Source organism: Atractosteus spatula, chromosome 14 (genome assembly GCF_055471065.1).
Source record: "Atractosteus spatula isolate fAtrSpa1 chromosome 14, fAtrSpa1.hap1, whole genome shotgun sequence".
Taxonomy (NCBI): domain Eukaryota; kingdom Metazoa; phylum Chordata; class Actinopteri; order Semionotiformes; family Lepisosteidae; genus Atractosteus; species Atractosteus spatula.
In genome coordinates this window covers 28,347,421-28,367,459 of record NC_142719.1, presented here as the reverse complement: position 1 = coordinate 28,367,459, position 20,039 = coordinate 28,347,421, and the positions used below count along the sequence as shown (strand labels likewise).

Here is a 20,039-nt window from a genome sequence, read left to right as displayed (position 1 = left end):
AATCACCAGGTACTCAATTCCTGTAGCTGTGCAGAGGCATAATTACATACCATAAAATGCACTGATTAAAGTTATAAAATGATAAATCTTTTAGAAACATATGCATGTGGCTGAAAACTAAGAAAAACTTCAATGAAACTCCTACTGTACATACATATACACATTTCACAATATAAGTAACTTTAAGTGTTAGGAAAAAATGTCCAGGATTAAAAATAAATACACAGCACAGCTTTTGTAGTTTGTTTTGATTTACTCTTGAACAAATCAAACAAATATCTGATCAAACTTTATCACATTCTGCTGTGCTTGTATATATTATTTAAATGGAGTTCCTAATACGCATTTAATATTAATCTGAACCTGAAGTATTTCATGATTTAAGAGCAACTGTTGGAATCTGCATATAAAGAATCCATACTGTATATACAATGAGCATATCAGAAATGTGTTCCCTTATCTTAATGATATTAACATTACATTAGCAGAAGCCTGAGGAATCATAAGAGCCCATGTTAACCCACTGGATTTAAAAGCAATTTATATATATATATTAGAAAAGGGATTTCATGCAAACTCTAGATACCCTAATATTAACACAATTAAAGGATATTCTTATACTAAATAACAAACAGGACATTAAGTGAAAACACCTCCAAGAATCAAGCTGGCTTGAGTGATTCTATATAAATTAAAACTGAGCTAAATTAACTTTTACCAAGAGTGCACTATTGACACTGGCCATGCATGAAACCACACCAATGTGAGTGAGCATAAAGCTTGACCCCATACATCCATCTCAGTGCTAACTTCTTATACATTTTTTACAAGCTGCATGAAACCTCAAAGGCCGAATCAGACCAAATAAGCAAATCACTGGTTACGCAGAGATAGGGAAATGAGAGCATGGCCAAGCAAGTGTCTGTTACTACCTCTCTTTAGGAAAGAAGCCGCTCTCTCCACAAACCCTGACAAAGGAAATGAATGAAAAGCATGTGTAAGGAAAAAAAAAAAACACACACACTGATGGAACAAAGATGGACTGGTTAGACACACATTCTTAACAAGGTTGTGTGCTGAAAAAAAGTTATTAGTTGAAAAAATAGAGCATAAAATGAAAGCTATTTTACACAATGAAATTATCAAGTATGCTGTGCCCTTTTCTGCTGTCAAGGGAAAAAACAATTAATCCGAAAGACAATTTCAGGTATCGTTTTTCAGAGGCACACTGGAAATTTGTGAGCCATGAACGCAGAAACCAGACTGATTTACTTGTATTTGAGTCTTATCCCTTAATGTTTAAAATCTGTAAGATTATAATATAACCTTTATACTGTGCTGATGTGCAGTTCACCAGCAGGTGGAGCTGTGATCGCTGCTTTTAAATAGCTCACACTACCTACGAAACGACTGCAGCACCTATTAAGTTGTTCTTCCACCCACACATCATGATGACGGTAAAAAAACACACAAAAAAACATAAAATGCACAACAACTGAAAGGCACGACAATAAGAAATATATTCACCAATACATTTTTGAAAACAATTCAAGGATAGAAGGGAAATTGGAAATTACATTAGCTATTAATAGTCAATAGTGAAAATGTATTGTGAATTCATGTAGGAAAGAAGTGAAACGGCAGTATGAATGGTTTATGCTGCTAATGTTTAATAAACATTTCTTACCCGTTAATATTAAAAATAGTTTTGAAACTGCCTTACCTGACTTTTTCTTCCCAATTGGTTCCCTAAAAGATAAAGAGCTATTATAAATTTCATCGTTATGCAGAACAAGAGACTAGTTGTTAGCAAAGAAAATGGGATATGAATATTCGTGGAAAAGTTAAGTATGAAATACACTTTGGAATTGTATTTACAATTCTCTTCACTTAGCCGTTCTGTTTTTTTTTATCTGCGTGCAGAAGGACGAAAGATACACAGATTTCTACACACACACTATGGTTCCTGTGCATAACGGTCCTGCTGGGCGAGTTTTACATGAGTTATTGCTGATCTGGTGTTCAGAGGGACAGAAAAGATTACTTTGACACTCAGAAAAACATCTCTTTTAAAAAGTATACAGAAAGTGAAAGGCTCTTTTGTCATCTGGAAAGCCTGCATTAGGCTTTTAAATTAAAATGCTAAAAAAAGAGGTCAGTGTAATGGATGTGTGTGTGATAAACGTGTTTCTCAATCAGACATTTTGTGAAGATGAGTGAAGATGACAACAAATTACTGATTTTTTTTACGATGTTATGTTTCCATTCGATTAGTTAAGAGAGGAGTTGAGCTATAGTTTACGTACTATACCATCTGATCTATTGGTTTTAATTAATTTGCTTTGTTTTCCATGCTTTCTTTGCTTTGTAACATTAAAATAATTCAAATTAAACTAAAATGTGCCACAACAAAATACAAGGTTTAAATGAACATGAACCAGTTTAAAAGGTCTGGATAATTCATCTATAGTCTGATATTCCACCAGGTTTTGTGTCCCTGCTCTAATCCAATATACAGAGCCAGCAGCAGACTCTGCACACAGCTAATGGCATCATGTTTTTTTCCCATCAGGACTTTTCTTCCCTGTACTGTTCAACCCTCTTGGTTCTTGGCAGGATACTCTATAGTTTCTGTTTCTTCATTACATTTCTGGCATAACTGCATAAGCTTGCCTTATGATAAACTTCTTTAACTCATTTAGCCAGTTATAAATTCAGCCCAGTAGGAAACCTCTGTAAACTTCAATGCATATTGGAGGCAACGTGGCAAAAGCTAAGAGGTCTTGCTCTGATTTTCTTAAAATCTACAGGCGGTGTGAGAAAATTATATTCTTCACTGACTCTGCACTTCAGGGACATGTTTATAAGCTGTGCCCAGATTTTAATGTCAAATGTAATGTTGCTGCATCTCTTTACTAAAGCTGAGCAGATAAACTCAAGCCAAGACACACTTTGCTGAATGAACATCTTAATTCAGACCTGATGGAGAGATAGAGGGAAAAGGTTTCAAAGTATTCCACCACACCTCCTCGTTTCCACTGTGATGGTAGTTTAGGAACAAAAACAAACCTACAGCCAGAGCAAACCAACTGCTAATAAAAACATCCAGAAAAATCCAATCTACAGCTCACACCACGGTTGGATCTTCATCCAAGCACATCTGATCAGCTACAGTAATCTGTCATAACGAAACTGAGAAATGGGTGGAATAAATCTCCCTGTCTGCAAATGTCATTGCTGTTATAGGCTTACTAAATGAAATCTTAGGAATAAGTTTGCAGGTTTTCACCTTTTCCTATAGTATATGTCCATTTTACATCTACTGTAATTCTTAGATACAACATAAGCCTTTCCCAGAAACTACAAGATATTTATCATTCTCAGATTCCCAGCATACTAATATGTGAAAGCTGTTACTGTAAATGAGTAAAAATATAAAAAAATACAGGGATCAACACTGTTTCCTTGTATTTAATTCTTCTGCGTTGCATCACTGAATAAGTAGTCTCAGTGTGAGGCAATTCTTCACTGACAGCTAGACTATACACTCAGACCTTTATCCAAAGTAGCAGAAGTGGTTTTCCCAATAGGCAGTGCAGTACACACTACAATCTTTGATTCTTCAGCCTTTTTTATGATTTTAAGCAGGAGGTATCAGAAAAGTTACCGCAGGGATAACAGGCTTGTGGCAGCCAAGCAATCACAGCAACATCACTTATTGATCCTTCAACCTTGGCTCTTCTTATCGTTGTGAACCAGAATTCACCAAGTGTTGGATTGGTCACCCACTAACAGGAAAGAGAGTCGTGAGAGTTTTACCCTATTGATGTTGTGATGTTGCCATTAGTAATCCTGCTCAGTGTGAGAGGAACCGTGGATTCAGACTTTTGGTCTTAACCAATGCTGAGAAGCTAATGGTGCAAAGCTGCCATGCATGGGATTATGACTAAACACCTCTAAGTCAGAATCCCCCCTAAAAGGTTAATGGCATTTTTGGTTCCCAAATTTGATTTTATTTGGGTGGAGTTAAAAATAAAAACAGAAGACGATAAACAAAACACCTTTTTTAACATGAAAAGGTGACTCATTTCTTGAACTAACACGCCAAACAGGAATCATAAAACCCACACAGCTGCTCAGAATGCACCAAGTGACCAGCTGACATGCAGGTGCTGTGCCACAGAGTATTTTACGATCATTAGCTACACGAGGACCTGCTTTTCTTCTCTCAGCTGCTAATTTAATTTTCTAGTGTATGTTGTTTGACGTCCTGGCCTATACCAGAGATTTATAGCTGGCAGTATTTCATTCTTTGAAATGGCTAAATGGGGCCTGGCACAATGTCAAATTACAACAGCTAAATTAAAGGAAAGCTATAATCCCATTAAAATAAAGACAAACCAAGGTCTTTTCTATATTAATCTATTTTTTTTTTCATATTGCTGGATACTTGGAGAATGTCTTGACGGTTAATGAGGAATATGTCCTTGGCAAGGTTGACCTCTCTTCATAAATTACACGTCAAAAAAACAAGATATGACAAGTTAATAACCTTATTGTTTCACTGTGACAAACAAAATGTAATGAGACATACTGCATCCACAGAAATAAGAGTGCAGTACAACAGGCCTTCAATTTAAAACTACGATTATTACAATCTAATGAATCAATGAAAACAGTGAAGTCTTAGCTAAAAAAAGACCCACTACCTACTTAATCAACTCTACAACATAAAGTTAAAATAAAATGACATTCTCACTTTAGGCTCAGCATGAGCTGATCTTAAAACAGTAATTCACTCAGTGTCAGATTAAATTGCAAAAGAATTAAATGAAACAGGACTCACTCTTGAATCACTTGGTTAGAGACCCAACTCCTAGTGCTTGCAAGTGCATTTAATTTAATAAGGCTACAGTTCTTCTTACGTAAGAAACATTAACCTATTTTTAAATTTTCCATTTTAAATGAAAATTTGCGAGTTGATCACCAACATTTAGGAGCACAGCAATATTTAACTGTTTATGGTAAATTCTTGAAAAATGCAAGGAAATTAAACTAAATACACAGTATAGATATCAAGTAAGCCTGAGATAGGGAGTAAAAGTCCAAAACAGATTCTCTAGGCCATCGATCACAGATGTTGCTGATATTAATCAGGTTAAAACATCAGCCCTTTCTCTTGCAGACTGTTATTCTCATTAGAACCACTTGTACATATCTTGGTGTCATAGCTGGGATAAAACAGGATGTTTTTCTTATAACTTTTATTATTTAAAGAAAAGACTATCATTTACATTTAAAAAAATGCTTTGGTGACATTTGTTTCTGAGGCAACAGCCAACCTTGTTTTTAGGATAAGAAATTGTCCTTTCAAAAAGACGAAATAGTGTAAAAAAACATAATTTGTCTCCTATTTCTCTGTATATTTTAATATTATTTTTGTAACTGGAAGGCAGAAGTTACAGAGTCTACAGGTTTTCATTGAAGCCCAGCACTAAATTTGCTGGTTAATGGCTTAGTTGGACCGATTTAACAGCTTGTCCTAGCTCTTCGGGTGCTGGTGATTTAAAGGCACTTAAAAATTCCACCGACTCAATGACCAGGTTGGTACAGGGTAAAAACAAAATATTTTAAAGTGTTTTTTAGCAAAATCCAAGCTATACATCAATCAATTCTACTGAAAATAGTTACTGTCATAGAATGAACTTAAGTGCACAATTCTAAGTGCACAACAGCAGACTACTCAGGCACATTTATAAAATATTCATTTCATCTATAGAAACTCACTTAGAACTTTTTTTTATCTGTAAATGAGAATGTCTCATTTAGAAAGTAGTGCTGTAATAGCAGTTATTTGTTTCCATCCAACTGTGAAAGTCACATGGAGGCAAGATGCATTTCTCCAGAAAGCCCTGGTTCACTCAGTTGTATAGCCAAACCACCAGAACACTGAATCACACTCCAGCAAATGCGAAAGAGCTACCTCATTCTGTAAAATTCTGCAATTTCATGGTCACACATTAGATCTGTCAGATGCTTAAAACACTAGAGTGTTTTAGTAAATCTATGTAATTTATAAAACATATAAATCAGAGACATTGTTGCAGCAGACAACCTCATTGTTTCCTTTACACTTTAACACTACTGCAGGCTTAATATCTCTGAAGGAATCCATCCCCTCATTACAAAAAACATAAAAGGCCTATTCCAGATTCTAACAGCCATTGGAGAACTTACTCTTTTGGAGGATTAAGGTCTTCAGGTCTGGTTTCAAAGAACAAGCGAACCTCCTCACATTGAGAAATGTATGCTGGCAGCTGGATTAAAGCCTGCAGAAAAGAACAGAACCCAGAATATTGGTTGTTGTTTTTTTTAAATCAAGGATCATTGCAACACTTTGAAAAAGATTGTGATCCAAAGCATCATACAGTAACTATCAGAACCTTGTATTGTTGTTAAATACAAGGCACGGTGAACCGCTCAGTAACTGCATCGGTCAGATCAAAAGTTGTAACCAAACATTATTGAATCTAATACATTTGCAAGAGTTTTTATCAATGGTTTTGACTGTTTCACCCTCATACTTTATCAATGGTTTTGACTGTTTCACCCTCATACTTTTTGGTTTGGGGAACATGTCAAAACCCAATGACTGGAGGGCTTCAGATATTGATTGCAGAACTGCTCATTTGAAATCCCAGCAAGGGTTAGGATTAGGTATGTAAAGATGTAACATTTGGAGCAAAAAAAAAACACTCCACCCTTTACATAATTCTGATTCCAACTTTATTAAGTGTATCTATCCTGTTCCTCTCATTTTAGAGTAAATAACTTGTCAAAGTTACCAAATTGTATTAATCTTCTGTCTTATTCCTGGTTAAAGGCACCAATCCTCTAATTTATCATTCTTCTGGGAAAGCACCCAGCCCTGGATACTGTATCAAAAACAACTTTAATTAGCAATGGGGAGATTCTAATGATAAAATGAAATAGAAAAAAAAACACAAGGAATATGAAATAACCACTAGTACGGTTTTTTTCTTGGGAGTTTTCCTTTGTATATACTAAGGGTCAAAAAGGAAACTGGAAAGTACACAGTGAAACATCAGCTACCAACCAGAAGATCAAATGCTATCATCATAGTGCGCACTGGTAAACAATTTCTCACTCACACAGGGAAATTCGCACACATCTGTACATATACTTAATACAGATGAATCATAATAACAAAGATGAAATCCAACTTGAATAAAGGGTGTTTTGGTCCCATCTAAAAAACGTATATACTAAATTAACTGCTTACATTACTGTCTACAGTATATCTTTTTAAATTTTAAAGTTGCGTATTTTTCTGCTTTCATTCCCCTTTACACTGAAGAAAAAAAAAGTCAGCCTTTTTAATAAGATTAAAAGCCACAGTGTATTGTCCTTGCAGAAGGTTAAAAGAGCCTCTCAGCCTGTTCTGTTCTTTAAATTATGTATTACAACCTGAGTGGCATAAATATGAACTAGCTCAAGGTGCCCTTTGAAGTCAAAACAGCACTTTCTTAATATCTCAGCATTCAATATCCATACCAGATTCTCAAAAAAGACGGTAGGATAAATGCCACAGACAGCAAAAAATCATTAGACAATCCATTTATGTCCAAGTGATTATAATTTTCAATTTTTTTTTGTTTATAAGACTGAACTTTTCCCATTTGACCTGAATCCTTAAAGATATGCTTCTGGCTGGGGATAAAAGACTTAAAATCCAGGATGAATCCACCTCCCTACCCCCAAACGCAAACTCCCTCCTCAAGTCATCAATGAACTCTCCCCTCATTAGCATTCCCCTAAGATTTAAAAGCCATGGAAACACATTACAGCAAATGGACTTTATTGGTGCAACTTACAGCAGCCAGCATTAACCTAATTGTGTATGGGTGGAAAGGAAAAGCAATCTCTTCCAGAAGGAATACAAATGCGACACCAATGTCTTCACTGCATGGCAGGGCCCACCTTTTTCAAAGCAGTCAAACAATCTAAGGTTCCTTCAAAAACAAACAAAACAGATACCTTAGTGAATGTAATTCTTTGTAAATATGAATGGACTGATTTACATCATCTACGCTTCACAAATATTGCAACTGTGCATCATCAGTTTGTGAAACGTGGCAATTCTATATAAATCAGTACAACAGTTAAGAAGCGAGCAAAGCTAAGGATAGCAATATGTTGTCTTTTATATAGGAGTGATACCTAAATTGCTCTAGAACGTTTGTAATATTAGCCAAGTGTAAAGGCGGGTAGCCCTATCTTACACATCATTCAAGATCAAGAACAAGCTGATTAATGGATCCTCTGAGTGAGAAGAGAATCCTCACAGACTTAATGCCTTCTACGCAGGTGCTCTATGACAAGGAATCACAAGCCATACTGTACACGCTTATTTGAATAGCAACCCACTGTCAGCTCTTCCCTCCTCCATTCGATTGTTAGCCGTTTCAAAGCTGTGTGGCACCACTTGCCAATAACAGCAGTGCCAAGAAAGCAATCCAAGGATGGGAAATACCTAGGGAAAATTTCTCCTGAGTCAGTTAAAGGATCAATTTGCGTTCATGTTTTATTTCAAAATGCACGACAGTTTTCTTAAACATCTCTGTTATGATACACCTTTTTATACTTTGCAACAAAGAAAATATTTTAAAAAGATCACCTAGACTGGCAACATTTCAGTGCAGCAGAAATAAGTAGTGGGGACCCTGAAAAGGGATCATTGCTGTTGAAAGTCAGCGTCATCACCTCACAGGCCTGAGGAGGCATCCAGTAAAGCGGACAGCCTCAGCATTTACCCCCTGCCTCTGCAATACACTGACATTCACACACTTCCTTTGATCACTGCATCAAAGCCTCTCCAAGAGATCAAAGAACTAGTAAGGAAAACACATTAACCACAGGCTGGATGACTTTAATGTCACACCATTTAACTCAAACCAGTGCGGGAGGAAGTTAGGAATATTTCTAAAGAAAATGTTCACTGGGGGAAGTTTGTCTGAATGTAAATCTATCTAGCTGCTCTGTGGCTGAAGACAAGCAGTGCGTAAAAGACATTCAAGCCACATAGTATAAGAATGAAGCTCTTGAGGGTTCTTGTGTGCTGGATAATGTGGAAAGAATGCACATTAAGCAAAACTAGTCTCGTTTTCTTCTATTTGTACTGACTGTATTAATGTAAGATGTACTTTTTTAAGACAAATAGCATGCTTCTAAAGTACTACACAACAGTTAAAATGAATCACTTTTGCTTTTGTTTTCCTAATCAACCTTTGTAACATACAAAGTAGAAGGTCTATTAACTTCAATTACAAATTGAATTATAAAAAATATTGAAAAGGCTTACCCCTACTGCAGACATGCATCACCTAAAGTGTAACCTGTACTTTCTATGCAGTGCTCACACTTTGTGACTGTGCACGCACACTTGGTATAACTATGTTATTTCTCCTCATGCACTTAAGGGGTTAAACCCAGCAGTAACACTGGGATGGCCCAATTTCTAAACCTTCCTAAATTCCTGTTTTGTAAAAAGGTTCCCCAGGGCACAAAGACCGCAAACCCTCCCTGAGCAGAAATTCCCCGTCTCCCCACTTCTGTCTGGCAAATCACATAAACAAGAGACCAAGAAGAGCTAACCGGCTAGATGTCTGAAGTTCACTGTTTTTACAAGTGGGAAGAACACTTTTTCTTAACGGCCACCTTTAGAGTCAACTAAGCCAAGAAAAACAAAGCATATTTGGTTTAAATTGGGCTTTAAACCCATTAAATTGAATGCAATTTGATGTGCTGACGAGGGCTGCCTCAGCACTCTGAAAAACCTGGCACTGTTGAAAATTTGTGTACAAAGAAATCTGGCGTCCTTTCTTAGTGTTACCAGTAAAACAGGACCAAAGAATGTCAGGGCTTTCTAAGACACGCAATTTCGTGAATGATTGTTTTATTTGAAAAAGGGGACAAAAAAAATTCCCTTCATAAACTACAGCTCCAGATTGCCTTAAAAGGGCACAAAGAACTTGATGTGTGCACAATTTTCTTTTTTTGTGGGAAGTGATAGCAAGCCTTATTTGTTCTATTTACTTACAGTGATAATGATGTCATTTCAAGTTGCTTTTCATATACTTTCTTACAAATAAGGTTTCTACGAATGCTGAAAATCAATGGCATCTTAATTTTTTTCCAATGTTTCCAAACCTAAACTAATCAAATTTAAGATAATCGAAAGATAAATTAACTGTCCATCAGAAAACCTACCTACTTAATAGCTATGAGACCCAGTAAATGGAATTATAGCATTTACCTTCTTCCTTAAAACTGTCAATAATATACAGTAGCTCATTCTCTGACAAAAAAAGGGTGTTTTTAATTTTCCACTCAGTCACAAGAAGTGACAATGAGCGGGTTTCACTTTTGAGTGAGATGGACACTTCTTTGAGACGGCAGACTTTATCATAGTTACATCAGTCCTTATAAGTGATCTGTACACACCTGACCCCTAGGACTGTAAACCAGCTTTGCCCTCCACTTACCCCACAGTATTCATTAATAGGTCGCAGCCGTTTCATTGCCACATCCCTGATGTGACTTCTTCTAAAGAGGATTTTCCCTGAAAACAGAAGACAAAGAAATTGTTTGCTTAGACATGACTCGCATAACCACTGACATTTTAGTTAATATGACTTGAATTACTTTTGGAAGTGCTGCGGGTAAATTCAGCTATAATTCCATGACAGATGTGTGGGTCAAACCAAAACAGACAGCCTGTTCGTTGACCCTGGACTGTGATACATGAAATAGAATTTATGAAGCAATGAAGGAGCTATAGTTATTTCAAGAAAAGTAATGTTGCTCAATTAAGGGGCAGGGGCTGAGTCAATTTAGCAAAATTCTGTAGACCACATCTTTGCACAGAACATCAACTTGGCATGTAAACCATTCTTTAGTATTTTAAGGTCACCTTTATTAAAGCACAGGGCTAAATGTTTTCCATTAAAGTTATGAATGGCACTTAAGCTGATTGTACAGGGCTCCAGAGTCGCTCAAACAAGGAAGGCCCTTATCCAAGCTCAATCATCAGGAGTTCGAGCCTGGGTCACGTCAGTACTGTGACATGTCACTACACTGTGACCCGTATTCCCCAAGCAGCACACAATTGCCTAAGGGCCATCAAGGCTAAGGAGGTATACAGTAAGTCATTTGAACCTCTGAGCATTCAGTGACCCCTGCACCCTGTCCAATCAAACGCACAACGGGCAGTTCCAAATCGGAGAAAAAGAAAAAAACTTAGAAAAAGGAACCGGCTGTTCTAAATTTTACAAATTAATTATATAAGACGCATTTAGACATTTAGACACATTTTTTCTAAACCACTTTATCCAGTACAGAGTCGCAGGGTAAGCCAGAGCCTAACCCAGGAAGCAACAGGTGCTAGGTGGTATATAATGTACAATGTGGGACACCTGTCAATCGCAGGACCAGAGAAAAGACATTCAAAAAATTAGTGATGCTTTAATGAACTGAATGAAAATTACTGTTTTATTAGGCACCAATAAAAAAAGTCCTCTGGTTTTAACAATGTCGTTTAGCAGCACTTTCAATTCATTTAAATAAACTCACTCTATATCAATATTTAACATTAAATCAATCTTAGCGCTTTATTGTAATCGTAACTATTCCCTCCCCTTTTTATTCCCAACACACTAGAAATGTCACAAACAAGAACAGCCAAGAAATATGATGGGGACTCACTGCGCACGTCTATAATTCTGCAGATGGGAACCTCAGGTTGACAAATTAGGTGCGCTTGATGAAAACCTCTGATGGCTCTAATATTATTAATAAAGTAATAAAGGCCAGGGAATTCTAACAGTGCAATGCAACACTAGCAAAAGTATTGCAAGCTTTTGAGTTGTTCACATATTGAAATTTTATGTTACATCAGACAATGAAATACATAGCAATGATTAATTTAAAGTAATTATTATCTGTACAGGTAAACTGTTAACAATATGTATGTGTTGCCTCACATAACAATAACATGAAATGAATAACATCTAAAACAGAGATTTCTTTTTTTTTTAGCAAGTTTACAGTCTGGGAGGATCTTGGCTTAAGCTGACTGCATTGTCTGCTTGCCTTTCTGTCTGTCAAACTGGATAGCCAAGAAGATGAATATGGTGAATAAAATAGTTGAGCAAAAACCTAAATCAATGAACACTGACAATGACATAAACCAGAAACAACAGTGTTCCGAAATACCTCAAATTTCACATTAAGCACCTTTAAAAGATGGCTTTTTAACGAGGAACATAAGGAACTTAAAAAAAAGGTCCCAAAAGTTAAATAGATCAGAACCACGTAACCTAAAAAAGACTAAAAAAAGATTTGAGCTGAAGACTGGAAAAAAATCTAGAAAAGTATCATAACCTTTCATTAGGCTGCTAATAAGACACAATTCACTATAATGGACTTCCTGAGACTAACCTTACAGTATGTAACACCTTTTATTCCAGATGTTTCAGTGAGAAAAGACCCTAAAGACGTGTGTTTCCACATTACAAAGGATATTTAATTTCCGCTATTTCCTTCAGTCCTGTTACTTCTACTGATTCAACTAAATTCACAGGCCATGGGAAAAGTTAAGGAGTGACTAAGAGGCTGCATTTGCAGTTTTTTTTCCCAGCAAACTGAATTAAAGGAGACATTATCAGTCTTAATTAAAATTCCTAATAAATGTTAACTAGCACATAAAGGAGAACACCGCTGCCTTCACTATGTATCCAAAATTCTAACAACGGAAGTCTGCAATAGAACAAGTCTGCAAACAATAGAAGAGTTTTGGCAGGAGTGTGGAGCACAGTACAAATCTCTCATCTTACAGTTCTTACAGCTGAGTCTGGACTCTTATTGGCAACTATCTACTCCAGCAAAAATGCTGGGCCAACAAAAAGCAGAAGTGTGACCTTAACCCAAGAGTCTGAGGAAGACTAAAAACTGTACAACACAGCATGTTGCACTCTGCGGCCAATGGTGTAATTTCTGATGGGAACGGTACAGTAGGCCACAGACCCCATCTCCATCTTGCCAAAAAGTCTCTACACAGTCAACCACTCATTTCCTAGTTGTGAGCAAATGCACTTTTTCATCCCTGGCTGTGCAAAGCAGTGTCGGGAGACTAGTATGAACAAAAAGCTCAAAGCAGTTTCAATGCACACTTGCTATTACTGTATGTGTCTGCTGCTGTAATTAGAAACATCAGAACTACTATGAACATACTATGAATGCTTCATCCAGAAATTTGAAATACATATATGGAATACATTACTTAAACCAGAAGATGGTATGCAAAAACAGATAAAGGATCCTTTCTTCCTCTGTAAAAATAGAAAAAAAAGAGCCTGAAAACCTCCCACAGTTAACAGTAAAAGCCTGCTTCATGAGTTTCCAAGTTCTTCAGGTCAGAAGAAAAAGCCCTAATACTGTACACTCTTTCATTCCCTGTAATAGCATCAATAGCCTGCCAGAAAAAAAAATGCTTTGAAAAAACTTTGGAAACAAACAGGCACCTTTTAAATCACCCGTTCCATGCCTGTACAGAACCCTTGGAGATTAGCCAGTTCTGTATCTAGATGGTATCAAACTAGCTTTTGTACTACATGATGGTCTGATCTATGCTAGGCGGCTGCAATGACTTTCCATAATGTACATGCTCTCCTCTTTTGCCATTGTGTCAAAGCAGACATTTACCTGTACTGCAAATGGGTGTTAGTCACAGTACAAGCCTTATTGCACAATAGTATAAATCAAAGGCCCAGATGACAGCCCAGAGGTGGTCCCGGCCACACTCAGTTAATGCCAGCAGAGAATATGAGTAACAGTGCTTCCAATTTCAGCGCTACATGCTCTTTGCTCCTAAATGAAAACAACTTGATACGGTACGACAGGGATGGAAAACAGAAACAAATAAAAAGACGCACTAATGATGAGCAATAGGCCCAGTGCAACCCTCCCCCACTTTTGAGACCACAGTAAATAACTAGCCAGTGGCATTTCTGGAAGATGCAGTCCAGCAAGTACAAAACACACCCTGACTCACCATATTCTAGGGAGGATGTTGGAACTTTTTGATTCCACCCTACATTTCCAAAAGGCTTTTTTTTTCTTAGAAGCTTAAGTTAGTTTTCCTGTTACAAAAACAATGTCAAAATACTAGAAAGCTGGTATGAGATGTGTGAACATGGTCCTGACTCAGTCTTTCTGCTGTTACGTAATTCACACTACTGTCCGCAAAATAGCTAGTAAATGGCTGAAGAAAATCAGAAAGCAGTACTGAAGCCATATTATAATACATGTTCTGAATTATTTGTAATGATCATTTCAAAGCTGTTATAATAGTGGAGTGCCTGCTCATACATAAATCTACAGCCTCTTGATGAAATGAACTGTAATACACCGGAATAAAATTACCATAAATGAGGGAAAGTGAAAATAACATTTCTGTTTCATGTCCAAAGCAAAACATAATAAAAAAATTAATTCAGTGTCCTGAAGAAATAAGAAAATATTGCAGACAACGTGATTGTTTCAGTGGTCCAAACATATAGAAGGGGGGCTCAAAACTTATTTGTAAATGAAGAAGGAAAAACTGCAGTGAAGTTAGCATTGTTTTATTAGCTCAAAGCTTTGCAAACGCTTCAGCCAAATATTTTAAAATATCCCTCCCGAAAATGAACAACCTCTGTGTGGGCTGAGGTTAAGCACGGGACAGAAAGAGTTTCTTGTACGGTCATTAAGGAAAGCAGTGATATTATACCAATAAACAAAGTCATTCTCACTGGAAGCAGAGAAACCTCTCTTAATTCATTTAAAGACTTTAATCTTTCCAGATAAAAGGCCTGTCCTTATAGATGCAATAGGAAACAACACAAATTCCCACTCAACCCTTATGGTCTTTAAAACTCAAAAGCTAAGTGATAATTATTTTAAAACATAATACAAGCAGATCGGTGATTCTTTCACTATTTCCCAACCATTCTGCTTATCTAAAGAGCATAAGTGCTTAACTGTTTGTGGACTGTTCAATGAGCCCATGTGGTCTTGTGTGCAGACAAAATTCCAATAAAAAATCCTTCCACAACTCTCCTTCACGAGGATAAGTGAAATTTCACTTAGGAAGGAAGTCTGCCAGGGTTACATAGCAATGCGACACCAACAGGAACTCAATGATAAACAGAATCTTTTTTCCTCTAAAGAAAAAAAAATAGCTGGCAAGGGTGAAACTGGAAAGAAGTGTCCTTTCTAAATGTAAACCAGCTGAGGAACAAGCAGACAATAAGCAAGAAGATAGTGTCCTGTTTCCAGAATAACCACAACAGTTTTGTTCTTATGTGACTAAACGCTTAACTCATTTTAAAGCACGTATTTATTCTTTATCATTTTGTGTATGAAACACTAAACCTAATTGGTGTATTGAACCTTAATTAGTTTACAGACGTGTTCATTGGAAACAAAGGGCCTGGTGTGTGAGTGTAGGCAAAATAGTTTTCTACTTAGTATGGATTGAGAAGTTTGCACAAAGTGACAAATATGACCCAAAATGTGCTGGAAAATCTTTTTCTCAGCTTCACAATTTACCAACAGGTACCTTCACATCCCACAGATAATAAACCCAGTCTTTCCACACTAACAGAAAAAAAGAATCCATGTCTGAAAAGAATAAACAATCATTAACAAAAACAGAAAAGAATGCTACTTGTACCTCAGTACATTTAAAAGCAGATGCTTCCTGCGCTGTCCAAGTCATTCATCAGGCATTTATTAAGCTCATTTCATCATGTGAATTGTGAAAGCCCCAGCAACGTTTTTCTACACCTCAAGCAGCCAAGTTCAAAATACACAGCTGGTTATTAGTACAAAACACCATTCTTCAGGAATGATGCTAGTGTTGGTTTCAGTAGCTCATGAAAAGGATTTGCTGTGCATATGGGTGAAATACACAGCTCAAAAACTGGGTTTAGAAGTCTTTCTTATCACTAGGTCTTAGGACACTGAAAGACACCATCAAACTTAAGATTTGTACAGGGGGAATCATCTCAAAACCAAAATTTAAACTTTTTTTTCTCACCTGTGCTTGGAAATCCTTTTAAAAGATAGAATAAGTAATAAGAAAATATAGAATAAGGAAGAAAACTGGCTAATGTGATCATCATATATTTAAGGTAACAATTACTGTATGTTTCTTTTCAATTTTTCAGAGGAGCCCTCCTTCTACCCAAAAATACATAGAACGCAAATTTTGTTGAACAAATCCAGAACAAGGAGGCAGCAAATTAAATTCAGGTAAACAAATACAAAAAAATATATAGCACTTAAATCTAGTGAAAAAAACCTATGTGTTTAAATCTCCATTACGCTTTATGGACATTTGAGCTCTGAAAGGTTTTAAATATACGGCCCCCGACATTTAAACTATTGCCTGCCCACACCAAAAAAAGACTAAATGGAAAAAAAACAGAAAGCTTATATGGAAAATAAATTCAAGTTGCTCACTCCCCACATACAGAGTTCATTAAATAAACAGCTGAAATCTGGATTGTTGTGCCCTTCCCTCCCAGCATAGATCCCTCAATTAGTTCCAGACTTCTTCAACTTTGATTCGTATAGAAACATCATATCTGGTTTAGCAGGAGAAGCCAGAAAAGGCCTCTGCAAAGCTCCACCTGGTTCAGCTCCCATTACAGCAATTATCAATAAACACCATTCTCCAAATGCGCAAGTAAATATTTTTGTCATGATACTGGATTGAAAGGGGTTTCAGGGCAACCATCTCCAAATATCGGATGCTTCTTATTCCCAAAGGCATGGCTTTTTTGATAGCAGGAATACTTTAAGAATTGTCACAATATTATTTACGAATAACAGGCTGGCACGGTAGTGCTGGGGCCCATGGTTCAATTCTGGATCTGGGGTGCTGTCTGTGTGGAGTTTGTACATTCTCCCCACGCTTGTGTGGGTTTTCTCTGGGTGCTCTGGTTTCTTCTCACAATCTGAAGATGTACTTGTAGGCTAATTGTCTACTGGGAAAACTGGCCCTGGTGCGAGTGTGCGCTTGAGTCAGTGTTTGTGTCTGGGTCTGCCCAGCAATGGACTGGCGTCCTGTCCAGGGTGCATCCCTTTTTGTTGGCTGAGACAGACCCTGGCTCCTCTGCGTCCTAGAATTGGATTAAGCGTTCAGATAATGAATGGATTTATGAAAAACACATCCTTTTCAGGAGTATTGGGGTGTGCCAGTATTCTGTGTCAAAATATGTGTAAAAGAATACTTCATCACTTAAAAGGCAACTTTAGAATTAGAATTCCACAAAATCCAAAGTAGTATTGCAGTTCTTGTATGTGCAATGTCCATAGTGCCATACAGTTATATAATTGTAATTGACTTAAATGATGTCTGGATATTGTAGATTTTGTTTTCCTAATGGATGTACCCTACATTGCTGCCTTTCTCTAGTCTCATGTTACCTGGAAGAAAGGGTATGATCCTCTGCTTTGGGTCTTTTTGTCCTCCTTCCACAGGGAACTTATCCAGAAGCTCCATCTGCAAAGAATGTTGAAAGTCGTGTCACACGTAAATCACATGGCATTTGCAATGAAAGCACTCATGCTGTGGACATACATCAATTTTCACCATCAGTCAGGACTAAGCAGGGTAAAAGAAGCATATTAGCTCCTTTCAATAATTCACATGTTTTCAAGATAAAATTGCCCTTGCAAAGCTAACAAGTAGGGGGTCTGTTTTGGAAAAAAGATAAATAACAAAGATACTAAAGAGCAAAAGCACCAAGACAAAATTGTTTTTTGTCATGCAGGGACAAGAACAACTAGGTTCAAAGTGAGGTTGATCTCTCATTGAATACATAAATAAAACAAGCACAGTTCAGACAGTCCTTTTTCAATTAAATGTACTGGGTTTACTTTCTCTCCAATACAGCATCTTTGTGCAAGAGGTGCATATTTAGAGCTTGTTGCTCATACTGCAATGAAGATATTCAAGATGTTTCACCATTGATTTTTAAATCCACATTGTGTGCATTTTTTGCTACATATTCATCATAGGCAGTTCGTAAAAGTTGACAGTGGAACCTTTCTTTTTTCCAAAAAGGCTCACTTTCCAGAAATCACACTCTACCATACATGACTTTCCTATACTTGTGCCAATAAAACAGCATTCTATACAGCTGTTTTTTCCAAAGCCAAGCTATGCATGCACATTAGCTACGTACTAGAGTTACGCTGGAGCTAAAATACTGACAAAAATGAAACACTTGGCATATTAACATTCTTCTTTTTAAAAATGTTGTTTATATTAATTGAAAGACAGATATATGACCCCACAAATGTTAAAGTTTAAATCTGACCAAGGTGTCAAAAAACAAATTTTATCTAAGATGAACTCAAAAATTTAAAGCAATAAAAACTACAGCACATACTGTCAGTCATTTAGAAAGAGTCACTGATTAATCGAAAACTGGGATATAAATCCTCAAAATTCTGCAAATACCTTATGTGATAGCAAACATTTTCTCTTTATATAATCTTCTTGTTTGCTATGTCTTGTTAAAGCTTTAAAAGAAATGGGAAATAGCAGTCACACCTAGTGTGAATACTGTAAATCCAGATCTGTATACTAAAGAACTATAATAAAAACATTTAACCAGGTAAAACAAGAGCAAATGAACACATTTATGAAGCAGTCATCTTAAGTGCAATCTACTGTATGTGGAAAAAACCTTAAGCAGAGGTCCAACAGATTTTTGCCCACCCTGGATTTTAAAACATAACCTTCCATTTACTAGCCTGGGACCTTAACAACTATCCCACCCTGCTGCCTTACTATTCCTAGTTCATACTGTACATGATACTATTTAGAAATGTTTAGGGAAAAATAAATGTAGTAACACCAGATTTTTTGTTTGAATTCTAGGGGACCATCTGTTTTGGTAGTGCTGTTCCTTAAGTATCTTCTCATACTCCCATAAACAATAGAATACCATTATTTTATTGTAGAGAGCGTAAAGCCTATAGCACAGAGAAACAATACCAAGCAATCCAAGGCAAATAATGTATCAACCTTTCCTAGCCTCAACATTTGGTTTTCATTAACACACAACAATGACGTGTGCCCAAACAATATTCCAGGCACCAGTCCACAGCTCACAGAATGAGGTCAAAGTTTATTCAACTATACAAACAGGAATAATAATCTACCCTCCATTGTACAAAAACATATAGTATTATAGGAACATAAAGATTATAAATTAGAGGAAGCCATTTGCATCATCCAACTCATTTGGTTACTTGAAGCTAATTGATCTAAAGGATCTCATCAGTCAGTTTCTTGAAGGGAGTCAGGGTGTCAGCTTCCTCAAAATGGATTGTGGGTAGCCTGTTCAAAAACTCCCACAACACTTTGTGTAAAAAAGTGCCTCCTATGCTTAGTTTTAAAACATATTTTGCTGGTGTCCACAGTGTGGTAACAGAAGACTTTTTCTGTAGCTAAGTAGCACTTTTTTAGAAAGATTATGAATGTTAGACCCAATGTACAGGCTACATTCCTCTTTGAATATGTATAAACTGGCCTTCTAAAAGTCAGTATATAGAGTTTCTACCCCATTTCTAAGTACACCCCCCCCTGAATCCAACTGTTGAAGACGTTTGTCATTTCTTCACCTGATCTGCTGTGCACTGGTGTAAGGATTAAGTGAATGGTGTTTAACTGGCTTTTCTTTTAGCCAGTCTTCATCATCTAACAATTTTCATCTCAAACATAACAAATAATCCATGTGCAATATGAATGGTACATCACTGTTCCTGCTTACTCATTCTATTCCAAGAAGCTACTGAAAATAGCTTGTTTTTCGTACGGTTTTGAACACACAGTTTGTTTTTGCTGGACGCCCCCTGGCAAGCGTCCTTTCCAGAATATTCCTCTCATGCGTTATGGAATG

General features: G+C 36.7%; 1 protein-coding gene across 2 annotated transcripts in view; it reads right to left on the bottom strand.

Moving 5' to 3' along the window:
* The window catches only part of sh3pxd2b (SH3 and PX domains 2B), a 49,781-nt gene that overhangs the window by 11,897 nt on the left and 17,845 nt on the right, over positions 1–20,039 (bottom strand). For both annotated transcript variants that reach the window (XM_088933067.1, XM_088933068.1), the window contains exons 3-6: positions 17,554–17,629; positions 10,566–10,642; positions 6,238–6,329; positions 1,724–1,749 (exon numbers count right to left, since the gene is read on the bottom strand). In XM_088933067.1, the coding sequence (XP_088789193.1) occupies positions 1,724–1,749; positions 6,238–6,329; positions 10,566–10,642; positions 17,554–17,629 (271 nt within the window). The remainder of the gene's footprint in view (positions 1–1,723; positions 1,750–6,237; positions 6,330–10,565; positions 10,643–17,553; positions 17,630–20,039) is intronic.